Genomic DNA, 23576 nt, shown 5'->3' with positions numbered 1-23576 from the left:
TACAGCATGGGAAAATAACATAAATTAGGCAAAAGACCCCATGGACCTTTCGCAAAATACCCATTGCTCAAGAACTATTTGTTGAATGAGATGCATGCGGGTCTAGCTAGCGATCAAACTTGAACAGCATGCACCTCATTCCACGCATCACGATTGCGCAAAGGGTATTTGTGATAAGGTCTTTGCATATGTCACAAGCTCAAACAGCGCCCCCTATTGAGGTCAAAGGAAGCAATTTGTGAGTGGTGCGTACACACACATAGGGGTTTCTACTGTTTGTCGTCAGTGATGATGGCAGCCTATATGTGGGGGCATACATTTAAAGGCAGTGGATACTATTGGTAATTACTCAAAATAATTTTTAACGTGATGATAGTATGAAACATTGTGAGAAACGGCTCCCTCTGAAGTAATGTAGTTTTAGAGAAAGAGGTAATTTTCCACGAATTTGATTTCGAGACCTCAGAATTAGTTTTTGAGGTCTCGAAATCAAGCATCTGAAAGCACACAACTTCGTGTGACAAGAATGTTTTTTCTTTCGTTATTATCTCGCAACTTCGACGACCAATTGAGCTCAAATTTTTCACAGGTTTGTTATTTTATGCGTATGTTGAGATACACCAAGTGAGAAGACTGGTCTTTGACAATTACCAATTGTGTTTAGTGTCTTTAAACAGTGTAAGTTTAAAGTAAAGCTGTGGACCTTTGTGTTTTGTGTTGTACAAAAGTACCCTAACCCTTTAATTGAGTGACTGACAATCCAGTGCCATCTAATTAGTATGCTGCCACTCAAGGACTTGACCCTTTAATTGAGTGACTGACAATCCAGTGCCATCTAATTAGTATGCTGCCACTCAAGGACTTGACCCTTTTTCTAAATTTGAATCTTTATTAACCTGATGATAATAATGTGTATTTATGTGCGCGTCAGGTATGCCCTTTAAAGCCATTATACACTTTCGGAACAAAAAAAATAAAATAAAAGTTCACAGATTTACAAATAACTAACAGGGTTTACAGAAGGTAAAGGTAAAAGACTTCTCATGAAATATTATTCCATGAAATGCTTTACTTTTTGAGAAAACATTGAAACAATTTTCAATTCTCGACAATGAGAATTACGGATTTATAGTAAACACGTGTCATGACACGGCGAAACGTGCGGAGACGAGGGTAGGTTTTCCTGTTATTTTCTCTCGACTCCAATGACCTATTGAGCCTAAATTTTCACAGGTTTGTTATTTTATATAGAAGTTGTGATACAAGAAGTGTGGGCCTTAGACAATACTGTTTACCGATAGTGTCCAATGGCTACCGCTTTAAAGCACCTTGCATTGTTATTGCCATAAGCAATCCTAAAACCATCTTGTAAAACCAACTGTGGAAATAATGACATCTCTTCTTAAAGATGAATCTTAGCTGCTTGGTGTTGTTCCTTTGCATAACTTGGCAAACTCCAGAGGCAGTGACAGTCCAACCACAGGTCCCACTGAGCTCAGCCATGTCACAAGGTAGTTCCTGTGTAGAATTAAAAGAAAATAACCACATGAAGTCAAATTGTCTGTTTGGTTACATTGAGTGTGGGAATGGCAAAGTTGTATCCAGGTTAACCCTGAGCTATATTAAAGGAACACGTTGCCTTGGATCGGACGAGTCGGTCTATAAAAAGCGTTTGTACCCCTTTTTTATAAAATGCATATGGTTGGAAATGTGGTTTTAAAAGTAGCATACAATAATCCACACAAGTTTGCCTCAAAATTGCGTGGTTTTCCTTTTACTGTGCGAACTAACACGGTCTATGGGGATGGGAGTCAAAAACTTGACTCCCATAAATGGCCGACCGTGTTAGTCGACAAGGTAAAAGGAAAACCGTTCAATTTCGCAGCATGTTTGTGTGGATCATTGTATTCTACTTTTACCAACATCTTTCTACCCATATGCATTTTATAAAAAACGGTTACAAACGCTTTTCAAAGACCAACTCGACCGATCCAAGGCAACGTGTTCCTTTAAGGGTCACTTCAGAGATTGTTAACAAAGATAGTCAAATAGAGAAACTGTCAACATTAGGGCTGGATAGCTCAGTTTAAAGAGTGTTGGTAAGTTCATCCCGAGGTCACAGGTTCAAATGCCACTGCCCAATTTTTATCTGTTCACCCAAAGAATTTAAAAACAACTCAACAAAGTGATAGTCACAAACAGTGTACAGTATGTGACATTTTAACCTTTATATACACTGTGCCTTTTTTTCTCATTGAGGCTTTTAGTTAATAATAAACATAACAACAACTGTATTTATTTAGCGCAACATTACCACAGGATTATTTATTTTGGTTTTTACCCATACACCGATGTGTGTTAGCACTGTATACCCAGTACTTTCCCCGAGTTCTGTGAAAAAATATCACAGGCATATTACTCGGGTGGGATTCGAACCCACGACCCTTACAATTCTAGAGTAGTGTCTTACCAACTACCGAGGTTGCCCGGTAGCTAGAGGCAGTTCGAATCCTGTTTTGGCAGCGGGTACTGCAACGATATTATAATAGAATGTTAAATTTGCACCACAGGATTAAAGAGAAAAGACAAAATAATGGGGACAACCAGCTGCAGGTTGGGGAACAGGTGAGTCTTGAGACCCTTTTTGGAGGACAGATTAGTCTGAGCGTTTTTCTTTCTTTAAAGTTGCTGTGTGAGGTTGCCAAAGGGCTAGGAGAAACATCCCCTTTTTTCAATTGATTTACTTACTGATGTGATGCCGAGAACGTTCCATCGTTGGTCTTCAACAAATTTTTCATCAAGTCGGCTGTGTGGCAGGGATGAAGTTGGAAAAACGGACGGCCAAGTATCGGATGCTCCTGGAAACATGTAGAAACAAAATAAGTTATACTTTTTGAAATAAGATCTTCAAAATTTGTTGGAACATACTTTTCTAACAATTGTAATATGTAAGCCTAGTAAATTAATACTCAATATATGTTATACTTGCATCAGGAATAAAGAATATTACTTGAGTAATATCAGACATGAAGATGACTAATTGTAAAAAAAAAAACCAAACCCCCCCCCCCCAAAAAAAACCCCCAAAAAACACGACTTTATACAGTAAGAGACTTTCAGGGACACTAGGTGGCAGCAGACGACTAACCAGGTAAATCCATCAAACTCAGAAATATGCACATGCTCGGAAACTACACATTCAATGGAAAGTTACCTAGGGTGTCTGCTGCCACCAAGAGTTGCAGAGTCTTCCTCTATTGGATGGATTATCAAATGAAATATTAACTAATGAATGAATATGCTGTTCATTATCTGAAGAATAGAGAGAAAAAGAAGGCAAAAGGAATGGGAACAATCTTTCTTCATGCTGCCTTAAATGACAACACTGTATCTTAAAATCACTTATTCAGTACAGTCATTTCTTAATCAATTGACTTAATCAATTGACATACACAAGTGACAAGATAACAAGTGCTCATTTTCAAACAAAAACTCTACACAAGATTTCAGTTTGTAAAAGAAATATTAACACAAAATTTCAATGTGCAATGAAAACCACTCTTTCAATCGGCAATACACGTAAAGACATTTTAAGTTTAAGGTAGAAAAACAAACTTTATTTTGCAAAAGGAAAACCAAGTTTCTTTCTACAATTGAGAACGCCATACCTCAATGTGTAGTAGGAAAAAGTCTATGCAACAAAGGATTTTTTTAATATCAAAGTTCAGAGTTTAAAGGGAGGATTCAAGTTGAATTTACTTTTCAAAAAGGAAATGAAAAAAATTGTACACATAATTACGCAATGCAAATACCAAAAACAATTAAAAATAAGCTCCAGATTGTTGGCGATATCTTAAAAGTCTAAAAGTTTCACAAGTTAGTTTTATTATCTACATTTATATAGGAATGAACCATCGAATGGTTCAAAAACCCAAGGTGCTCAGGAAGTGATTTCACAAAACGCTCGAGTTAAGACGAGTAAATCGTCCTGACTGAGGATGGGTTCCATGCATCCTAACATCTATAGATACAGAACTTATGAGATAGGAAGAGATTGGTGAAATACACGGCAATGTTTTCTACCTGCTGAGTGATGAATGACCATCGTTCATTCTGAAGTCTCTCCTGATGATGTGATGGAACTGAACGCCAGACCTCGTCAAGGCTCAGTAACTTGCCATCTGTGATGAGAAAACAAAAGCAATAGTCAACAGTTAATGCTGTAGGCAAATAACCACACGATCAGTCTAGATATAATCGCAGTTTGTAAATAATATCATCAAAAATTTTACTTTTAGGGAAGGTAGAGCCTACGCTTGGTTATCACTCTTAAAATGAATGCCAATGAAAACCTTTGATTAGAAGCCCACAGCAGCTATCAACAAGTATTTTGTGAAACATTTTACTTTAATTTGAAGAAATGTGCATACGTAAAAATGATATCGGTTTTGATGCACCAAAACTTTGATCTTTGCATTAGGCTAAAGCTTCTTAGTTAGTGTATTCATAAGGCATCATCATTCTTTATTTGTGGACATTACATGTATTCACTACGGATTTTCGGTAATATCTAAAAAACGTAACCACAATTTGAAATGAAATTTTCACATGTTAGTTTTATTGAATAGATATACATTGATGTAAGATTAAAATAATCTAACAGTTCCACAACTGATTTGGGGGTTGAACAAAATAAAATTTACCAGAGAAGGATTTGACCAACAACCTACCAACTGTGCTTTCTAGAAAGCCCTATATCATGTTTGTTGGCGGTATCCCTCATTTATGTATTATGACTTAAGTTACATATTATGTATAATATTTTACCTCTTGGTTAATTTTCCCACAAAAAGATACTGACTAAAAGGGATTCATAATGACATGTACCAGCGCATGGTAAGTGTCTTGTTTAAGCTCAGTTACTGGTTAAATAAAAAAAAAAACAGTTTAGATTTCACAGATGATGTAAATTACCAGGTAATGAGGTATTATGCATAAATTTGTAAACTACGATTCCAACATGTACAAAGATGCATCTACTATTCAACAAGGGAATTTTTTAGTTGACTTTCCATGAACGAACCATTCATGCATAACACTGGCTTTGTTTTCCAGCATTGCAAGCCCTTATGCTAAGTAGCAATCCAATCCAAGCTTACTCTTCCTGGCTTTGTTTTACCAGACTCTTGCACAGTGTGATGCAGGCTGGTGTGATGGCCCTTATGCTAAGTAGGATTCCAATCCAAGCTTACTCTTCCTGGCTTTGTTTTACCAGACTCTCTTGCACAGTGTGATGCAGGCTGGTGTGATGGCCCTTATGCTAAGTAGGATTCCAAGAGAGCAATTGGGAATTGGACCCTGGGCAGATGCACACTGGAACAGCCATTCTAAATATAGCTACTTATTTGCATATTGCCTGGATAGGTTTTGTTCCCCCTCTCTCTCCCTGTATCTAATAGAAGAATACATAAATTAATGCAGGGTGGCAGACACCGAGTCCTTTCTCTATGCTGAGATACATGCTAAATATTTAAAAGGAAGGTACATTTTTTTTACAAGTTTGATAATCACTCTTAAATTTAATGACCATATACAATTTGTGTTAGAACATGGAAGCAATGAAGCATTTTCACTTTGAAGCAATGTGGTTATGGAAAAAGAGAACCCCCCCCCAAAAAAAAAAAAAAAACCCAACCCAAAACCCCACAACAATTTTGAATCTGAGAATTAAATAATATCAGTAACTGCCTTAGCTGTTTTTTTGTCTGTTTGTTAGGCTGGGTTTTTTTTTATCCTGGAGGGTCCAGGATTCGCATATTTTGCCCGCATTTTTTATATCAAAATATAAATACTGTTTTATAACATTGTTTTTCTAGACATGCTTACACTTCCCTGTTTATTTTGGCTCCCACATGTTTATTTTAAATGCTCTTTGCTTTTACTAATTAATTTTATTGTTGCATATCTTATTATTCATATCTTACAAAATAAGTAGTAGATGGCCTTAGCTTTCGATCGAAACAGGAGCTTCTTTAGAGGATTTGAAGTAATATCTTTATGTAACGTGCCTAGAAGCATTTTTAATATGGATTTTGTGCCAGCTTGACTATAGTCTTGATTGTTGACGTTCATTTTGATAACGAAGTGCAATGTTGCAAAACTAATTATCGGTACTGGAGAAGAGATATGTATATGTATCACACAAATATTTGGGCTCAATTTCATAAGGCTGCATAAGAACATATGCACAAAATAACAAACCTGTGAAAATTTGAACTCTTGTTTTGGTCGTCGAAGTTGCGTGATAATAATGAAAGAAAAAACACCCTTGTCACCAAAGTTGTGTGCTTTTCAGATGCTTGATTTTGAGACCTCAAATCTGAGGTCTCAAAATCAAATTCGTGGAAAATGCCTTCTTTCTTGAAAACTATGTTACTTCAGAGTGAGCCGTTTCTCACAAAGTTTTATACTATCAACAGCTCCTCATTTCTTGTTACCAAGTAAGGTTTTATGCTAATAAGTATTTTGAGTAATTACCAATAGTTTCCAGTGCCTTTAAGCATCTCCTACTTAAAATCTCCTACGGAAAATCACTCTTTCAACAAACTAGCAGATAACTAAATCTATTTGTGTCAGGAGTAACCGTTCCCCAACCATGTCTTCCTTGATGAATGTTACCCAATGATGCTCTCATGAGATTTAGTAAATTGACAATGAATTTCACCGTGGTGGTTCAAGGATTGCTAAATTGGGACATGGGATCGCTCCAAAAGGTAAAACCACGTCAACTGCAAAAACAAATATGTTGTTCTGATAATCAGCTTTTATAAAAACAAATGTGTTGTGACTGCATGAACATGATGAATGACAAGACCGTGACTTCCGTAACATTTATTCCATGTATTGTAAACAGGTAGAACAAATGCACTCTCATTCTTGATGTTGACCATTAACAATTTTTTCAAATTACTTTATAAGTACTCTTTTTATGGATAAATTTCAATCATAGCAATCATACAGAATTCTATGGTTTAAGAGCATGTCATTCATTGCAACTTTGTTAGGGAACGACTTTAGGCTGGTTCATACTTCATATGAATGCGAAACAAATTTTTACGTAGTACTCGGTACGCACTGTTTTTGCAACAGCGACTCAAGAGTATTCACTTTGCAAGAAGCATTCGGAGGAAGTATGAACCAGGCTTTACCCGTTCATAATCGCCAAGCCGAGTCTCTTCTGAATTTCAAGGCACTTTTAAAGGCAGTCGACACTATTGGTAATTACTCAAACCAATTACTGGCATAAAACCTTTCTTGGTGATGAGTAATGGGGAGAGGTTGATGGTATAAAACATTGTGAGAAACGGCTCCCTCTGAAGTGCCATAGTTTTCGAGGAGGAAGTAATTTTCCACGAATTTGATTTCGAGACCTCAGATTTAGAACTTGAGGTCTCAAAATCAACCATCTAAACGCACACAATTTTGTGCGACAATGGTAATTTTTCTTTCATTATTATCTCGCAACTTCCATGACCGATTGAGCTCAAATTTTCACAGGTTCGTTATTTTATGTACATGTATATGTTGAGATACACCAACTGTGAAGGTTAGTCTTTGACAATTACCAATAGTGTCCACTGTCTTTAAAGGGTAAGACTCATTTATTTGGTAGTCCCACTTTGGAGCAGTTTCGGTTTGAAACTTCTTGGAACACTACAGTTTTTTAATCATCTTTGTAAATTTCGTTTTCTAATTTTGGTTTTTTATATTTGATTGTTTTCTTGTAATTTTAACTCTTTGAAATATGTATATTTTCTTATCTCTGTATAATTTGACTGCAATTCAGCCTCTGGCTGTGATGGTTTTTGTTTTTAATAAACCATTTTAAATATCCAAAATACAAAAACATTTTGTTTTTGTAACAAATTGCTTTATATATTTCTTGTCATTGCTTGTGCATAGAGGCTCCTGCATTATGCGCAATGTCTAATATTATTATGATACATTTTTAGTCTATCATAGTGATTATGTGGAATTTCAACTAAAAAAAATATAAATAATCAAACTTCATTCAATTACATAAACAGTAATAATGCGATTTAAAAATGCTACACAGTGTGAACTGTCTCAAAGCAATGTACTACAAACCGACAACTATGTTAAATATAAACCCTAAAACTGTTACAAAGACAAGAACACGAGAAAACCTTAAACAGGGAAAACAACAACACAAAATTAAATTTGTATGTGTAGCCTTGTCAAGTCCTTGTTTTAAAAGTAAGTGTTGCCACTTAATTTAGGAATTAAACCAATTTCAGTAGAAATTACTTGAATTTCAAGCAAGTCCTGCCCTGTCTCCTTTAAGATTTGTTAAGGAAAATGTGAATCTATTACCCCCAATTTTGTTCTTCCCAGTCTGCTCCAAGGGAAAAGAACACCGTCTACAGTTCTACATGACAAGCGACTACAGAGGGAGTAAGTTCCACTGATGGATATTGGCGGCATCTCCCCACAGGGCAGAAGTCAACAGGTTGTAAATGCATACATTGACCCGTTTCCAGCGGGGAAACTGTGTGTCTACAAACCTGACAAAATGCTGCTGGCACTCTGTGCCATCTTCCACCATATAATTGACACAGATAATTCTTCAACCAAATCTCAATTTTTTTTTCTAAATTATATTTTCTTTAAAAAATTGTTGTTCCAGTAATTATTTAACTAGCGAAAATTAAATAAACAGAACGCCAACCAATCTGGGAAACTGTGTGTCAACAAATGCTGCTAGCTCTTGGTGCGGTCCTCCACCACATTATTGACACAGCTAATCTTTCAACTCAAATCTCTATTTGTTTCCCTCAAAATTATGTTTTCTTAAAATTATTTTTGTTTTGAGTAACTATTAAACTAGAACAAATTAATTGAACAGAACAACAACTATTTGGTAATAAACACTATAAATGTGTCATAAAACAAATTGCACGCTGAAAGTATGATTTGAAACAGCAAAGAAGAAGAGATTAACACAAATGTTAGTTGGATAAAATTGTAGAATTGACCTTTTTCAGTATTCAGATAAGTGCATACATTATCGACAAATGAACTTAATACCATTGTTTAAGCATCCTATGAATCTCTTGGAATAAAAATTGTTACTTTCAGTCTGGCACTAATTTTGTACGAACAACTTCTCTATTCCTTTAATTTTATCTTCTGACAGCAAAGACATACATTGTACGGATTACAAATGAAACAAAGAACATCAAAAACTAATGAAATAACCAAAAATATGGTCCCAGGAATCATCAACAGTAAGAATGTAAAGATGTACCATGGATATATTCAACATAATAAAAACAAAACCCTAAAAACAACCCTGCCCCCTAAAAAACAAACACAAAAAACAACACAAACACCTTTTTGTTCTTAACACCAAGATTGTCATGGCGTTTTATTATGAAAGGCATTAACTTGTGCAAAATGTAAAGAGCTTTATAATGACTGACAAAGAGGGCGCCCAAAACAACTTCAGTGCACCGTGTTGAGAGTGAGTTGTGAATAGGTGCCATAGCTTCATACATGCATGCATGCAAGTAAATACATGTCTGTATACTCTCCAGGGAGCTGAGATGGTTTAAGGAATGATTTAAGGCCCAGTGACCAGGGGTAATAATGTCGGAAGCGCTTTGAGACACCCCGTGAAAAAGCGCTATATAAAAACCGTGTATTATTATTATGTCACACCATGTGGATCTTCATTGTATTCCCATAGTATACTGGCAATGGGAATCGATGAGTCAAGTTTTGATTATCTCTTGTAGATGTTTTATGTTGCGCCCTCTATCTGCACACTGTGCACAGAGAAGAGTCAGTAACAGACAAGCAGGCTTGCCTTATCATAATGGGGCCTTTTCTAAAGGAATACAAGTACATGTTTACAATCTCATTAGGAGATATTTGGACCCAACAATGTAAAGAGATTCAAGTATTGGGTAAAAATTACTTCCTTCTCTAAAGCTACACTACTTCAAAGGGAGTCGTTTCTGACAATGTTTTATACTATCAACAGCTCTTCAGTTTAAATGGTCATTATCCTGTAGAGTAATTACCAAACGTATACTCTATCTTGAAAGGCAGTGGACACTATTGGTAATCACTCAAAATAATGATTAGCAGAAAACCATACTTGGTAATGAGGGAGAGGTTGATAGTATAAAACATTGTGAGAAATGGCTCCCTCTGAAGTAACGTAGTTTTTCGAGAAAGAAGTAATTTTCCACGAATTTGATTTAGAGACCTGAGAATTAGATTTTGAGGTCTCGAAATCAAGCATCGGAAAGCACACAACTTCGTGTGACAAGGGTGTTTTTTCTTTCATTATTATCTCGCAACTTCGACGAACAATTGAGCTCAAATTTTCACAGGTTTGTTATTTGATGCATATGTTGAGATACACCAAGTGAGAGGACTGGTCTTTGACAATTACCCAATAGTGTCCACTGTCTTTAAAGCCAATGGACACTTTCTGAACAGAACAAAAATTAAAAGTTCACAGATTTACAAATAACTTTGTTTACAGAAGGTAATGGTGAAAAACTTCCCTTGAAATATTATTCCATGAAATGCTTTACTTTTTGAGAAAACATTAAAAGAATTATCAATTCTCGATATCGAGAGATTTATTTCAAACACGGGGAAACATGCGGAAACAAGGGTGGGTTTTCCCGTCGGCCTTTGGACAATACTGTTTACCGATGTTGTGCGATTGCTTTAAAAGATAAATTAATGCGAATAACCCAGAGATGATAATACAATGTCTGTTTGGGTATTACTTCATATAACTAAGAGAGGAGGATACCATGTCTAATAGATGTTAGTATTATTATTTTGTTATTGCATCGGGGATAAAGAATGTATTTTTTTAAAATCCTTACACTGATGTGTATTTAGCACTGTATAATCAGTGCCTGTTGATTTTTAACAGAACTTGGGAAAGTACCGAGTATACAGTTCTCAATATGTCCGTGTAAGGGTAAAACCAAATTATAGGATATGCAGCGCTTAATTTTTTTGATCATACGAAAAATGTAAGCAAGTCTTTCTCGAGGGCTAAATGACAACACAACAACCACGATTGAGCAGGTAACACAAAATGCAGGCCATTAACTATTGTTAATATTTAAACTATAGGTCCTTTTGGTTGGTAAGCAGTTTGCAACAGCTGATTCTATTTTCTCAAACTTTATGACTTACCTTCATGGCAGGCTGAAAAATACAAGGTAGGAACACTGTAGCTGGAGCTGAAGACAATGTGGTAGTCAAATCTGCATAAGACGCCAGCTGTCTGGACATCTGGTTGATTGAGAACCTGGAAGAATAAAGATAGGTGTCGGTACATGGTCCACTGATTATAGACCCAGGCTTGTACATTATGCTTCGTTTTTTGAATGGACAAGGGCACCAGAGGTTTTTTCTCCTCGTGGTAAAGGGCACCCTATGAGGAAATTGTAAATCTCTACTGGAGCATTTCAAGGGCACCAAGGCAATGACCAAGGGGCATGGAGGCAATCACCTTTGTTGCCTCCGTGAATTGTCAGGCCTGGCAGTAGTACTTGTTATCTTATCACCCTAATGTTATGAGTGTGTAACACTTGTTTTTGACATTACACCACAATGCTCCATAATTGCTGTACTAATTATAAAATATGCACATGGTCATTGTAACAAAAATGCAATGGTTGGTTTCACAACAATCACTGCCATCGGTCGCCTTGATCTTGGGCCTTTAGGTCTCAGTCTTCAACTTGGTATTGGACCTTCAGGTCTCGGTCTTGCTCTTAGAAATTCAGGTCTTCATCTTGGTCTTGATGTTGAAGTTTCAGGTCTTGGTATTGGTTTTGGACATTCGGGTTTCAATCTTTGTCTTGGACCTTCAGGTTTCAGTCTTGGACCCTAAGTCTCCCCCTTTGTCTCGGAACTTCAGGTTTCGACATTGGTCTTGGACAGTCAAGTCTTGGTCTTAGTCTTGAACCAAAGGGCCATGGTCTCAGTCTCCAACCAAAACATTCAGGTCTTGAACTTCCAGGTCTAGAAAACAACACTGGTACAAAGGAGAAACAAAATGTACATGTACATCCTCTCCCACCCACCAATAATTAAATATGACTTTAAAAAAATGAAATAAAAGATGACTGCATTAGTTGAGTGAGTGGGAGAGGAAACATCCTAAACGCAAGGTCATCCAAAGTGTTGGCTCGGCACCAAAACAGAAACAATGCCAAGATAAATCCATTTGTTGCACTAATTGTATCACTTAGAATAAATAATGCATTAAGAGTTATTATTCTGGAAGGATTATCTTATTATTTGTTTGAGAGTTACAATAATCAAACGGAATTGTCAAATTGCCAAAAAGGATGTCCAAAGACACAACACTTATATCTTCCTGTCAAACACATGTGGACCATCTCATCATGTTTTTCCATTTCCTTTTGTATATATAAGCAATCAATGACAATGATTATGATTATTAATTTCTGGTAATGAAACTAAGGATGCCCCAAAGCAAACTTAATCAATGAACCCAAAACATATTGTGCACAGATTGCAAACAATTCCGGCTGGACAAAAAGCAAACCAAATAAATAATTACAACTATTTTTTAAAATTGTTTTTATTTCATTTTTTAATTTCATTTTTTTTTTTACACATGTCATGACACGGCAAAACATGCGGAAACAAGGATGGGTTTTCCCGTTATTTTCTCCCGACTCCGATGACCGATTGAGCCTAAATTTTCACGGTATGTTATTTTATGTAAAAGTTGTGATACACTTAGTGTGGGCCTTCGGACAACCTGTTTACAGATGTTGTGTGATTGCTTTAAAAAACAAGATTTGTGTGCTTTAAAGCAGCTCTATGATATTTGGCTCAATTTCAATGAGCTGCTTAAGAAGAAAATTTTCTGCTGAGCACAAAGGGAACAAGTTGCCTAACATCATTCTAATAAGCAAAAATAAGCAGGACACCAGTTACTGTACGTGCGACATAGTATATTTTTATTTGACTGGTAACCTTATTCCCGCAAGCATATTTGATTATGCTTAATAGCTACTTCTTAGTCTCAATGTCATAAGCCTTTTTGAGGTAAGGTGTCCACTATAGGAGTACACTGTTTGGTTTGGGTGTATACAGACAAATTACCCAAACGAAATAGTTTAGTAGTGTGTCCACCATATCTCAAAATGGCTTATTGGGACCAGGACATCTTGAACCGGATTCATCAGGGAGAAGACACATGTTTGGTGACTTTAAACACTTTCCTCTCAGTCTTACCGTGTCTTACCACATCTTCAATCACACTTCCGGCCTTGTCTTCCTCCTCCTTCGTTCTCCTCTCATCATTTCCAACGTCTTCACTCATCCTCCAATGCTTGATCTCGAGAAGGCGCCTTGCACTCGTAGTGCCGTCTACGTCTAGGACCCTCAGGGTGTTCCGCTTTACAAGAAATGTGCAGAACTGTTGACTGTAGTTCTGTGGAATGAGAAATAGAACCATGTTAAATTAATTTTATTTTAATTCATTGACCGAATTTAAGTGAGAGGTGAATGCAGAATGCATGATACAAAAAGCTTCCCGTTGGTCATGTTGATAGGCAAGGTTGTCTTTCCGCATTTAATGGTACAGATCCAAGTCAAATGCGTGATTGTTGAACAATTTAGGGTTAACACAGTATTGTATCAATCCGCAATCTTGACTGTATATGTACTGTACTTTACTGACTTAAAGGGATTTTATACCTTTTGTAGATCAAGTTTTTGGCCATAACATTATCCCCTACTCACAATGAATGAAGATGTATGTAGATTATAATTTACCAGTAAAAGGTTCAGCTTCAAGTTGTCAAGTTTTTGAGAAAAAAAAGTGAAAATCAAAGAGTAGTTGTACATCCTAGAATAATTTTCGTCTCATGAGACAAAAATTAGGCAAGGTTGTCTTTCCGCATTTGTGAAATTGTTTTCCTTGTTTCTCAAAAACTACAGCACCTCAGCAAGTAATATTTTTAAGGAAGCTTTCTGTCATCATTATCTTTAAACCGTGTATGTTTATTGTAAATGTGTGGAGGTTTGTGCTCGTTCGCACAAAAAGTACCCTAACCCTTAAACAACATACATGTAGCTAATTAATATTTCATATCCATCACCCAAATGCGTTAAAAGTAAAAGTCTCTGATTAAAACAACATTAACATACTGATTTAACTTTAGGTCCCCAAAGATTTGTTTATGGACATGATGGAGGTTAACAGCATACATGTATGCACACACTACATCACTTGGGTTTAGACTCAAAATTGTTTGCTTGTAAACTTGTATATCTACTTTGCTTATATATTTTTACGGGTGTACTTTTTAAACTTTTCACTTATTGTATGTAATTTTCTTAATCTTTTCTATTTTTACTGTCATGCGCCCTCGAACAGGCTGGTCCTGGAGAGAGCGCAATATAAAATCAATAAATTATTATTATTATTATTAAAATCTTGACAGTACAGTTTGAATCCTATATTTTAGGAGAAAAATATTTAGTCCACCATGCTTTACACAAATTGGTATTTGGGTAAAACAACATTTTATTATTCTTTATCCCTCATGCAAATTGGTGTTACACACATGCTGTTACAGCAAACCATACAAAGAAATTAAAAAGACTAAAAACACACCATTCAAGTGAAACTTTCAGATTACCATCCTATCATGCACTCTTAACTGTAAACCAAAAGTAATGCTATCGGTGCCACCAACTGATAACCTGTTCAACACTGAATGATCAACCGTGTACAAAGAATCACTAATCCACATAAACTAAACCTTTCATCAAACCATCTTCAGTACCATCATCATCATCTTCATTATCTCTCAATCGACAACATCGTGATTCCCAACGCCGACGCTGAGAGAGCAACCTCCGAAGATACAACCCTGTACCCGAGGGGTTAGATATTTCAGCTTACGCCTGTGATAACGCAGCGTTGGTTGCGCGTAATTACATTACACCATAGCTCTAGGGTAGCCTTATTTGGCTGGTAACAGATTGTGGTTAGTATTGGCATGGCTAATATCCTGGTGGCTGATCTATTGTGTGTGAAATGAGTACAGAGCAACTGGGTACATGGCAGGCTTTCTTGGACTGGGTTCCATCTGAGATCTGGGGTCAGGGGAGTGGTTAAGTTCAACAATACTGGGACAATAGGAACAAATTTTGGTTTATACTTTGTGCCATGCACCCAACACATGCACTTGTAAGTACAACATACCCTGGGCTCAATTTCATAGAGCTGCTTAAGCACAGAAAATTGCTAAGCACAACAAAAGTATGCTAACCAGAATAAGGTTACCAGCCAAAATACTAATTAATATGTAGCATTTTTGACTGAGTATCCTTCTCATTTCTGCTTAGCATAAAATTGCTAAGCAATGTTTTCTGCTTAAGCAGGCTCTATGAAATTGGGCCCAATGTCTGTGGCATGTTGCCATTACCTATTTTGGTTTAAAACCCTTAAGAAATTAATAACTGTTAATTTTAAAGTTCCATAGTTTTGAAGGTTAAATGTCACTGAAAACTCCACTTGACAACAAAACTTGTAGCTCCAAACTTTCGCTTGAAAACATTTTTCATGAAAAGATGAAAACTTCTTCCTTAATGTTCTGTGTTTTTTCTGCCATTATTATTTGGAGAAATATCAATCATTAGACATGTTTCAAAAACTTAAATGTAAATATTTTTATCGCATAAGAATCATCAATTAGTATTACATAATGTACCACAAAAATACATGTGTTATTGTTGTTCTAAGAACACTGTGCATTAAAACAACTCTGATTAATTTTGCCTTTTCAATACTGCAAGAAAAATCACATTGGAAAAAAAACAGTATTAATTTTAAAACAAATAATATATATTGTATTTATTAGCCTCCAATAAATCATCTCAAAGAGTCAACTACTGCAAAACTTGTTAGAAATTAAATTAAGAAAACCTTCAGAAGGAAAACAAAATGTAGTGGTTAAGAAACAAATATTTAGTTTTGTTTGGCCTTCTAGCTTCAGTATCTTGCCTCGACAGGGCAGCCTCATCCAAATGCACTGCTCTTGAAGACTGAGAATACATAATTTATGTGACCTTTAAAGAAAAAAACACGCTGGTGGGTTTTCCAGGGAAGTAAAATACATGAAATCCTACCAAGAAACATGACAATCAGTTGACGACTAATAGGGCCTAAGTTGCTTTAAATCTAATAAATATAATGAGCAACCCTTACTGTGTGCTTTTGTATAGGGTGCTAAGTGGGCAAAAATCCTTTGTATGGGGTGCAAAATGGGCAAATCCTATCACCCACCACCACTTCATTATGGCTAGGTGTAAACTGTTGTACATTGAGCTAACAAAAAATAACTGATAGTTTTGAATGAAGGTACATTTTAAAAATGATTTCCATGTGTTTTGATTTAGTGAAAACAAATCACGGAATAAAAGATATAATTAAAGTTGTTTTTAAAAGAAATGTGTTAGCATTGAGCAGTAATTCACATTTTATCAACAAAGTATGGCTGGCATAGCATATGTGCATAGGGAGAACCACACAAAATGTTATAAATGATTCTCAAAAACAGAGTTTGCTACTCAATATTAGCATTCAGTACATGCACAAAATAAGTTCAGTCTTTAATTTCTTGCTATACAAAATTGCTGTATGAAATCGTTCCCTGATTATGCTAGTTTTTAATAATGATAACTTTACTTTAGCATAGAGCAAAGAGCAAGGACCAGTTGCTCTGCATGCTTGTAGCGAGTGCTGCGGATGAATTATAGGATTTGTATACTGTATGTGCACAGCCAAAATCAATGACAATTTTCAATAGTGTCCAGTGTCTTTAAAGCCATTGGACCCTTTCGGTAAGCAGTGTTGTCCAAGGCCCACACTTTGTGTACCACAACTTCTATATCAAATAACAAACCTGTGAAAATTTAGGCTCAATCGGTCATCGGAGTCGGGAGAAAACAACGGAAAAACCCACCCTTGTTTCTGCGCGTTTCGCCGTGTCATGACATGTGTTTAAAATAAATCCGTAATTCTCGTTAAAGTTTTTTCTCAAAAAGTAAAGCATTTCATGGAATAATATTTCAAGAGAAGTCTTTCACCATTGCCTTCTGTAAACCCTGCAAGTTATTTGTAAATCTGTGAACTTTTATCTTTGTTTTCTGAACCGAAAGGGTCCAATGGCTTTAACAGTGGTCCACTGGCTAAATGCCAGTTAAGATGTTAGTCAAAATTTTCTCAAATGGGGTCAGACTGGCTAACTCACTGTTGAAAATGGTTTACAAAAATATTGACAATAGTGAGTTGACAAGCTAACCGGCCCTGCTGGATAGTCACTAAAAAAGTTGAGGGCATACCCCTGTGGACACCTATTCATTTTACTGAACAAAACAGAAACTACCAAGAAACTCATATCCCTGTAAGTCACCTTGGACACAAGTCCATTAGTTTGTGTGCAGACAACTTGATCGCCTACTCTTTACATTCAGTCTGTTTTCTAAATTCTCTGCTTCTTTAAATTTTGTAATTAATGTAACAAACTAATACGTAGTTGCCATCACGCTCAACTTTTTTTTAAACATACACCTATAAAGTGACAATAACTTGTCTTAAACATTGTTGAGTAAATGGTAATACTAATGTCAAAGGTTTATGAATTATGCTTTCCCTTTTTTAGTCAAGCTAATGCCAGCATCTCCTATATAGCGCCCTCTTTGACTTTCATGGACATTTATTCCAAATGTTGGTATCCTGCTACCATTTTTGCAATCATTCGTTTTATATGAAATAAATAGGGGAATTGGTATAATTAAATCAAAATAGAAAAACATTAATTCCTTTTGTTTCCAAGGAACAATTATAGAAAGCAGGTCCACTCCACTATATATCCACGCATCCCAGGCTGCGTGGATGCAATCAGGGTTAGGGTTAGGGTTAGGGTTAGGGTTAGGGTTAGGGTTAGGGTTAGGGTTAGGTTTAGGGTTAGGGTTAGGGTTAGGTTTAGGGTTAGGGTTAGCCAAGTGTGGCCTTGTATTCTATAGTTTTACATTCCCAAAATGAGTGGCAGGATCCGAAACAGGTCAACTCGTACCCAAGTCAACTCGTACCCAAGTCAACTCGGACCAAAAATATTGTACCCCAGTCAACTCGTACCCAAGTCAACTCGTACCCAAGTCAACTCGTACCCAAGTCAACTCGTACCCAGGTCAACTCGTACCCAGGTCAACTCGTACCCAGGTCAACTCGTACCCAAGTCAACTCGTACCGTATAGCGTACGTTGTATGCGGATACGGAGATTCCGTGCGGCGTGATTTTATAAGCGATGGGAAATAAAATTTATGTTCTACTCACTTTTATTAGTAATAATATCGTTTTTAATAATGCACAATTTTTTTTTTTTTTGGGGGGGGGGTTGATTTCTTTTAGATGTTTATGGTAGTATACTTCCAATGTTTTAAACAGTCCATGCTCTAATTTCGTTTTTAATGTTTGATGCTTATTAAGACACTGAGACAAAAAGGGTTAACTTTTGTTTGATGTTTCCTCTCTTTTTTGCTTAAAAACAAACTCATTCAATATAAAAACATACGATGTATAATACGCAAACGTTTCATGGTAAAAATTCATTCAATTAATCCATTTGCATTAGTTCTGATTATCTTTTTCCGAAAGAAAAAAAGAAACTAATTCAAACAAGCCATTTAATTTTTTTCTTCTTAAAAGTGTTAAGGGAACTGCTCCCAACCAAGTAAAAAAAAAACCCCATAACATTATGCCCATTGCATTATTCGCTTATTCTGTTCGTTACCTGCAACATGAAAAAACAAAACAAAAAACAAACAAACGAAATCATTACAACAATCAATGAATAAATAAATGTACGATTTAAATAAATAAATAAATTAAACCACAATATTTATCAGTACGAATTGAAACCCCAAAATTGGGTAAAAATTTGATTGGGTACAAGTTGACTTGGGTACGAGTTGACTCGGGTACGAGTTGACTCGGGTACGAATTGACTCGGGTATGAGATGACCCGATTTCGCAGGATCATGACATGAGGATGCGGAAATCATTCCCGTTCATGAACTTTTTGATGGAGAAATAGAGGACGGAAAAGTTTCCGTATGGCGCCACCACTTTTTCATTCGCAATAAAATAATATTATAGTATCTATTCTAATTAATTTACCTGATTGATATATCCCTTTTTGTAAAAATGAGTGAAAAAGTGGTGGCGCCATACGGAAAGTTATCCTAGAGGACAGTTACAGACAGTTTGACAAATATTATTTACATAAACATAATTTTGTAACTCAAGTTTAATTAAGGATAACTTTCCGTATGGCGCCACCACTTTTTCACTCATTTTTACAAAAAGGGATATATCAATCAGGTAAATTAGATACTATATTATTTTATTTCGAATGAAAAAGTGGTGGCGCCATACGGAAACTTTTCCTTAATTAATGGTGATGTGTAAAGTTTAGTTGTAAAAAGTACGACCGGAGCACTTTATCACGAAACTGGTGCAGTCATATTGATAGATCAATTGCAAATTCGTACACACGTAAGTTTAATGCACTAACATTGAACACTTCAACACCAAATATTCATGAGCTTTACACAAACCTTAACACGCTGTAGCTCCCAGCCATCTTTCAAGCTATCAGAAACTTGCATGAACTCTAAAATATTTCTGTCAAAATCTTCACCACACAAAGTGCCATCCGCCATCTTTTTCTATGAAAGTCACGCGCGAGCACATTCTAATGAAACTTTGCATACGCGCGCGACGCGACGAACGACGAGAGTCCACACGTTTCACTGAACATACAGAGGGGGTAGGTGATTCAAAAGTAATACCAGGGGAATCTTTGCAATGGTTGGTAACTCCGCCCATTTTTTGTTTCATAACGGTTTCTATTTTTTCTTTATGTGCTTTCGCAACCCAGGTTTGGGTATGATACACTTTATAGGAGGCCTAGGTCCTTTGTTTCAAAAGACATTGCTGACTCGATTGAAAATGATTAACAGTGAAAACTCAATAGTGAAACCAGGTTTACTCTCGTGAATAAACTCTAACATAAATTGTCCATGTACATTTGAAAATAAGAAATTAGTGTCTTGCATATGTTGTACGTGAACCACTGTGAAAACTTTCCCAAACATTTTGTGCACAATGATAATGTTATAAAAAGCTTTTATTCAAATTACAAGTTTATGTTTATGTTACTCCATGGAGGTAGACTACCTCCATGGTTACTCACAGTCAACATAAACTATGCAATAATTTTATTTTATAAAAAGACAAATCATATCTGAAAAATCTACAATCTATTATGTTCTCGAGTTGCTCATACATCTTAATTTTTTTTAATGATGGGTGTACTCTTCTTTCCAGGGCCAATATTAAAAATATTATATTAGTTTCCTAAACGAATAATTTTTGGAAAGATCCATATTAATTGTTTTCATATTTCGTAATTAATTGTTTAAAACAATTTTATAAAGTTACATTTTGGTAACCAAAAGGAGAAGAACAAAACATTTACAACAAATATTGCCATACAATTATTCTTTGAGTCGAAACAAAGTTTTGATACTGTATCTTTTTATAGGCCTACAAATTATTATGAATGAAAAGCGTCTTACGATAACTAGCCTGCATCCGACGGTTTCTACAACCCCATAACATTCTTATCAGATGACCAATCATGGGCTGAAAATGAACGGGTCATCAACTTGTTGCCATGGGACCGGGGTCATAGTCAGCCCTGATTACTTGACAGGTGCGTGACATGACAGTTCAGCTCCCCAGCATGTTCCCTAAAGGAAAGGGTTCTACGGTACCTTCAGACAGCCAAGCCAGAGAAAAGTAAGTTTCGGTGTATTTTTTGTACATTTTGACCGTAAATTGTGAATCTACGGGTCCGATTTGATGTGGTTTGATGCCAAAATCGTTGCGATTTGACCCAAGAATCGTACAGAGAGACGTGTTTTGAAAGGGATGCCCCCTCTTCGCGCTGTTCCGTTTACTGTACGATACCCTATTTACTCCCTCTGGTAAACGATAAAAATAACCCATTTTCTCTCTTTTTCTTACTTTTTACAGGTTAGCTCTCTATGTATACGAATATTTACTCCATGTTGGGGCACAGAAAAGCGCACAGACATTTTTGTCAGAGGTGAGTTGGCGATATTCCTGGGTTGTTTGTCTCTATGTGATGGGTACTCTTCCATTTTGGATCGCATTGACTGCACACACTTCCATAGGTTTTGTGTGCATTCAGATAGCGTAGCAAATCCATGTGTGCATGAGTACAATGGCTAACGCCATCTATTGCCCACAGAAATCCAATGTATTGCTGTCTGTGTAGTAAATTCTCCATGTGCATTTCTGCTACATAGTACAGTTACTGTATCAGGGAGAAATTCTAGATCTTTTGTGTTCTGTTGTTGAAGTCAAGGAAAGGGATTGGCCAAATTCTAGCTTTTTACCCCTTGAATTGAATTCTACCCACACAGCTTAGTATAAAACTTGAAAGTATTCAATGTTAGGAATTGGCACATCCCAACAATAACATTCAAAAGTTTCTTTGAGTTGGCTTTTCAAAATGCTAACTGTAACAGGCATTAACAAATTTATAACAATATGCATATATAGGCCTAACAAACTCACCACAAAACAACTTTGTCCCATGTACAATGTCATGACAAACACAAAAATAGGCCTATTTGGTGTTCTTGACACAACTGTTAGTGTTAAGAATAAAACAACAATTGATGAACGGTGAATTTTGATCATCAACAGTAACACAATTGCAATCTTTTATTAATGAGACTATTTTGTGCACAATTAAGCCAATGTCGCACCAAGATTCCAGAATATCTCATGTAACAAATGTGTTGTAAGCATACTGAACAAAATTCAGTGGAAAACAAGAGAACACTCTTGTATTTACTGTACTTTGTAGGCTTGTTTAATTCTATTCAATGGATTGTTCGTACAGCTATGGCTGAAAGGTTATAAATGTTTTGGAGGGAAACTAAAACAATGAAAATTCAAGCGAAGTTGTGTAACACTTACAGTTAAGCCTGCCCAGCCAGTTGGTCAGTAAGTCAGTGAGCGACCACAACTATTTATGCCAAACCCTTTTCACACAACGGAAAAGTTGAGGGGCTTAGGTATCATTTTGAAATTTCACCATTTAATTTATTAATTTATTTATTATATTATAATTTTTTTGGGGGGAGGGGTGGGGTTGTATATTGCTAAGCTTAGGCCTATAGATGGATTGCAATACATGTAGTCGTCATCGGCCGCCATATTTGATGAATTGTGCACGCGTGAAGAGCTATCATTGGCTGAGAGTTACAACAGTGCTATATACGCGTGTACTTTTCCATACATAACAGTCTGATTTTGGTTGTCAAATGTCTGGTCCATTAAATGTCTTTCAGAGCTAAAGTTAGTGTTCTTGTGAATTTTCCCCTTAATAAACTTGAAAAGGAATTTATTTTAGTTCCTCAGCCCTTTTGTAGTTCAGGCCTTTCGACGATTTAACAAAACACTAGGATTAATCTCGAGTTTAGGATGGGTTCAATGTGTCCTAACGTTTTCGGATACGGAACTGAACTCGACCTAAAGGCAGAGTCACACTGCAGCGATAACGAAAACGATAACGATCACGATGCAAAGAGAACGCATTCTATTGGTTGAATTGCTCTACGCAGAATACGCACACGCTCATTCAACCAATAGAATGCGTTCTCTCTGCGACGTTATCGTTATCGTTCTCGTTATCACTGCAGTGGGACTGGGCCTTAAGTCCTAAGATTAATCCTAAGTTAGGAGGAGTTTGGTGAAATTGACAGCTGACCCTTTAAATGTTCCTGTACACAATGTAAAAATATTCATTTCCATCATAAGGTGCCCCCACAAAGGTAAAATACTGCCTTGTATTTTAAGAACAAAGTGGTCAACTTTTAAAACAAGGTGTCCAAGTACAAACTACTGTGTAAAAAGATGCTGTTGACAAATTCTGTGATCATACATTAGTGAACTATTCATGTGTGAATTAACGGTAGACAGGAGTTAAAGCAAAGGTTTGGAATAAAAAAAGAAATCGTGGAGGAGTTGGTTACGCTGTTTACTGTTTGTGTAGCTCGATTAAAACATGTACCTAACGTTGCTTAATAGTTTGCTTTTAAAGCATGCCTTTTTAGGGAGGAAACTTAAAGGACAAGTAAAGTTATTGTCAGCTATATTGCAGTAATTCATACTAAATTATTGTGTGCCCTGGTAGGAGTTGAGATGATAATTACAGAGCATAATGTGACTTGCTGTGGTACATCCCTTCGACCAAAGAGCTAAACTTTGTGCTAACACAACCATATTTTTTATTTCAACTGGAGATATTTAAAATGTCGGAAGGATAGAAGGTTTTGATAAGTTTTGTTTTGAGATTCGACA

At 36.2% G+C, this 23576-nt stretch overlaps 2 protein-coding genes across 2 annotated transcripts in view; one reads left to right on the top strand and one right to left on the bottom strand.

Annotated features, from left to right (window-relative positions):
- Positions 1–1243: 1243 nt before the first annotated feature.
- LOC117297933 (ubiquitin-like-conjugating enzyme ATG10) lies at positions 1244–19906 on the bottom strand. The gene is made up of 6 exons (XM_033781124.1): positions 19733–19906; positions 13343–13531; positions 11251–11365; positions 4084–4181; positions 2749–2858; positions 1244–1518 (listed from the first exon to the last, which is right to left on the bottom strand). The coding sequence occupies exons 1-6, from the start codon at positions 19835–19837 to the stop codon at positions 1416–1418; spliced, it is 720 nt and encodes a 239-aa protein (XP_033637015.1). The 5' UTR covers positions 19838–19906; the 3' UTR covers positions 1244–1415.
- A 982-nt stretch (positions 19907–20888) lies between these two features.
- Positions 20889–23576, top strand: part of LOC117297807 (single-stranded DNA-binding protein 3-like) — a 71824-nt gene continuing 69136 nt past the window's right edge. Inside the window, exons 1-2 of the mRNA XM_033780954.1 lie at positions 20889–20978; positions 21216–21288. Of these exons, the coding sequence (XP_033636845.1) occupies positions 20902–20978; positions 21216–21288 (150 nt within the window). The 5' untranslated portion in view covers positions 20889–20901. The remainder of the gene's footprint in view (positions 20979–21215; positions 21289–23576) is intronic.

This window comes from Asterias rubens, chromosome 12, assembly GCF_902459465.1.
Source record: "Asterias rubens chromosome 12, eAstRub1.3, whole genome shotgun sequence".
Lineage (NCBI taxonomy): Eukaryota > Metazoa > Echinodermata > Asteroidea > Forcipulatida > Asteriidae > Asterias > Asterias rubens.
The sequence above is the reverse complement of the archived record's forward strand: the minus strand, read 5'-3'. Positions and strand labels throughout refer to the sequence as shown.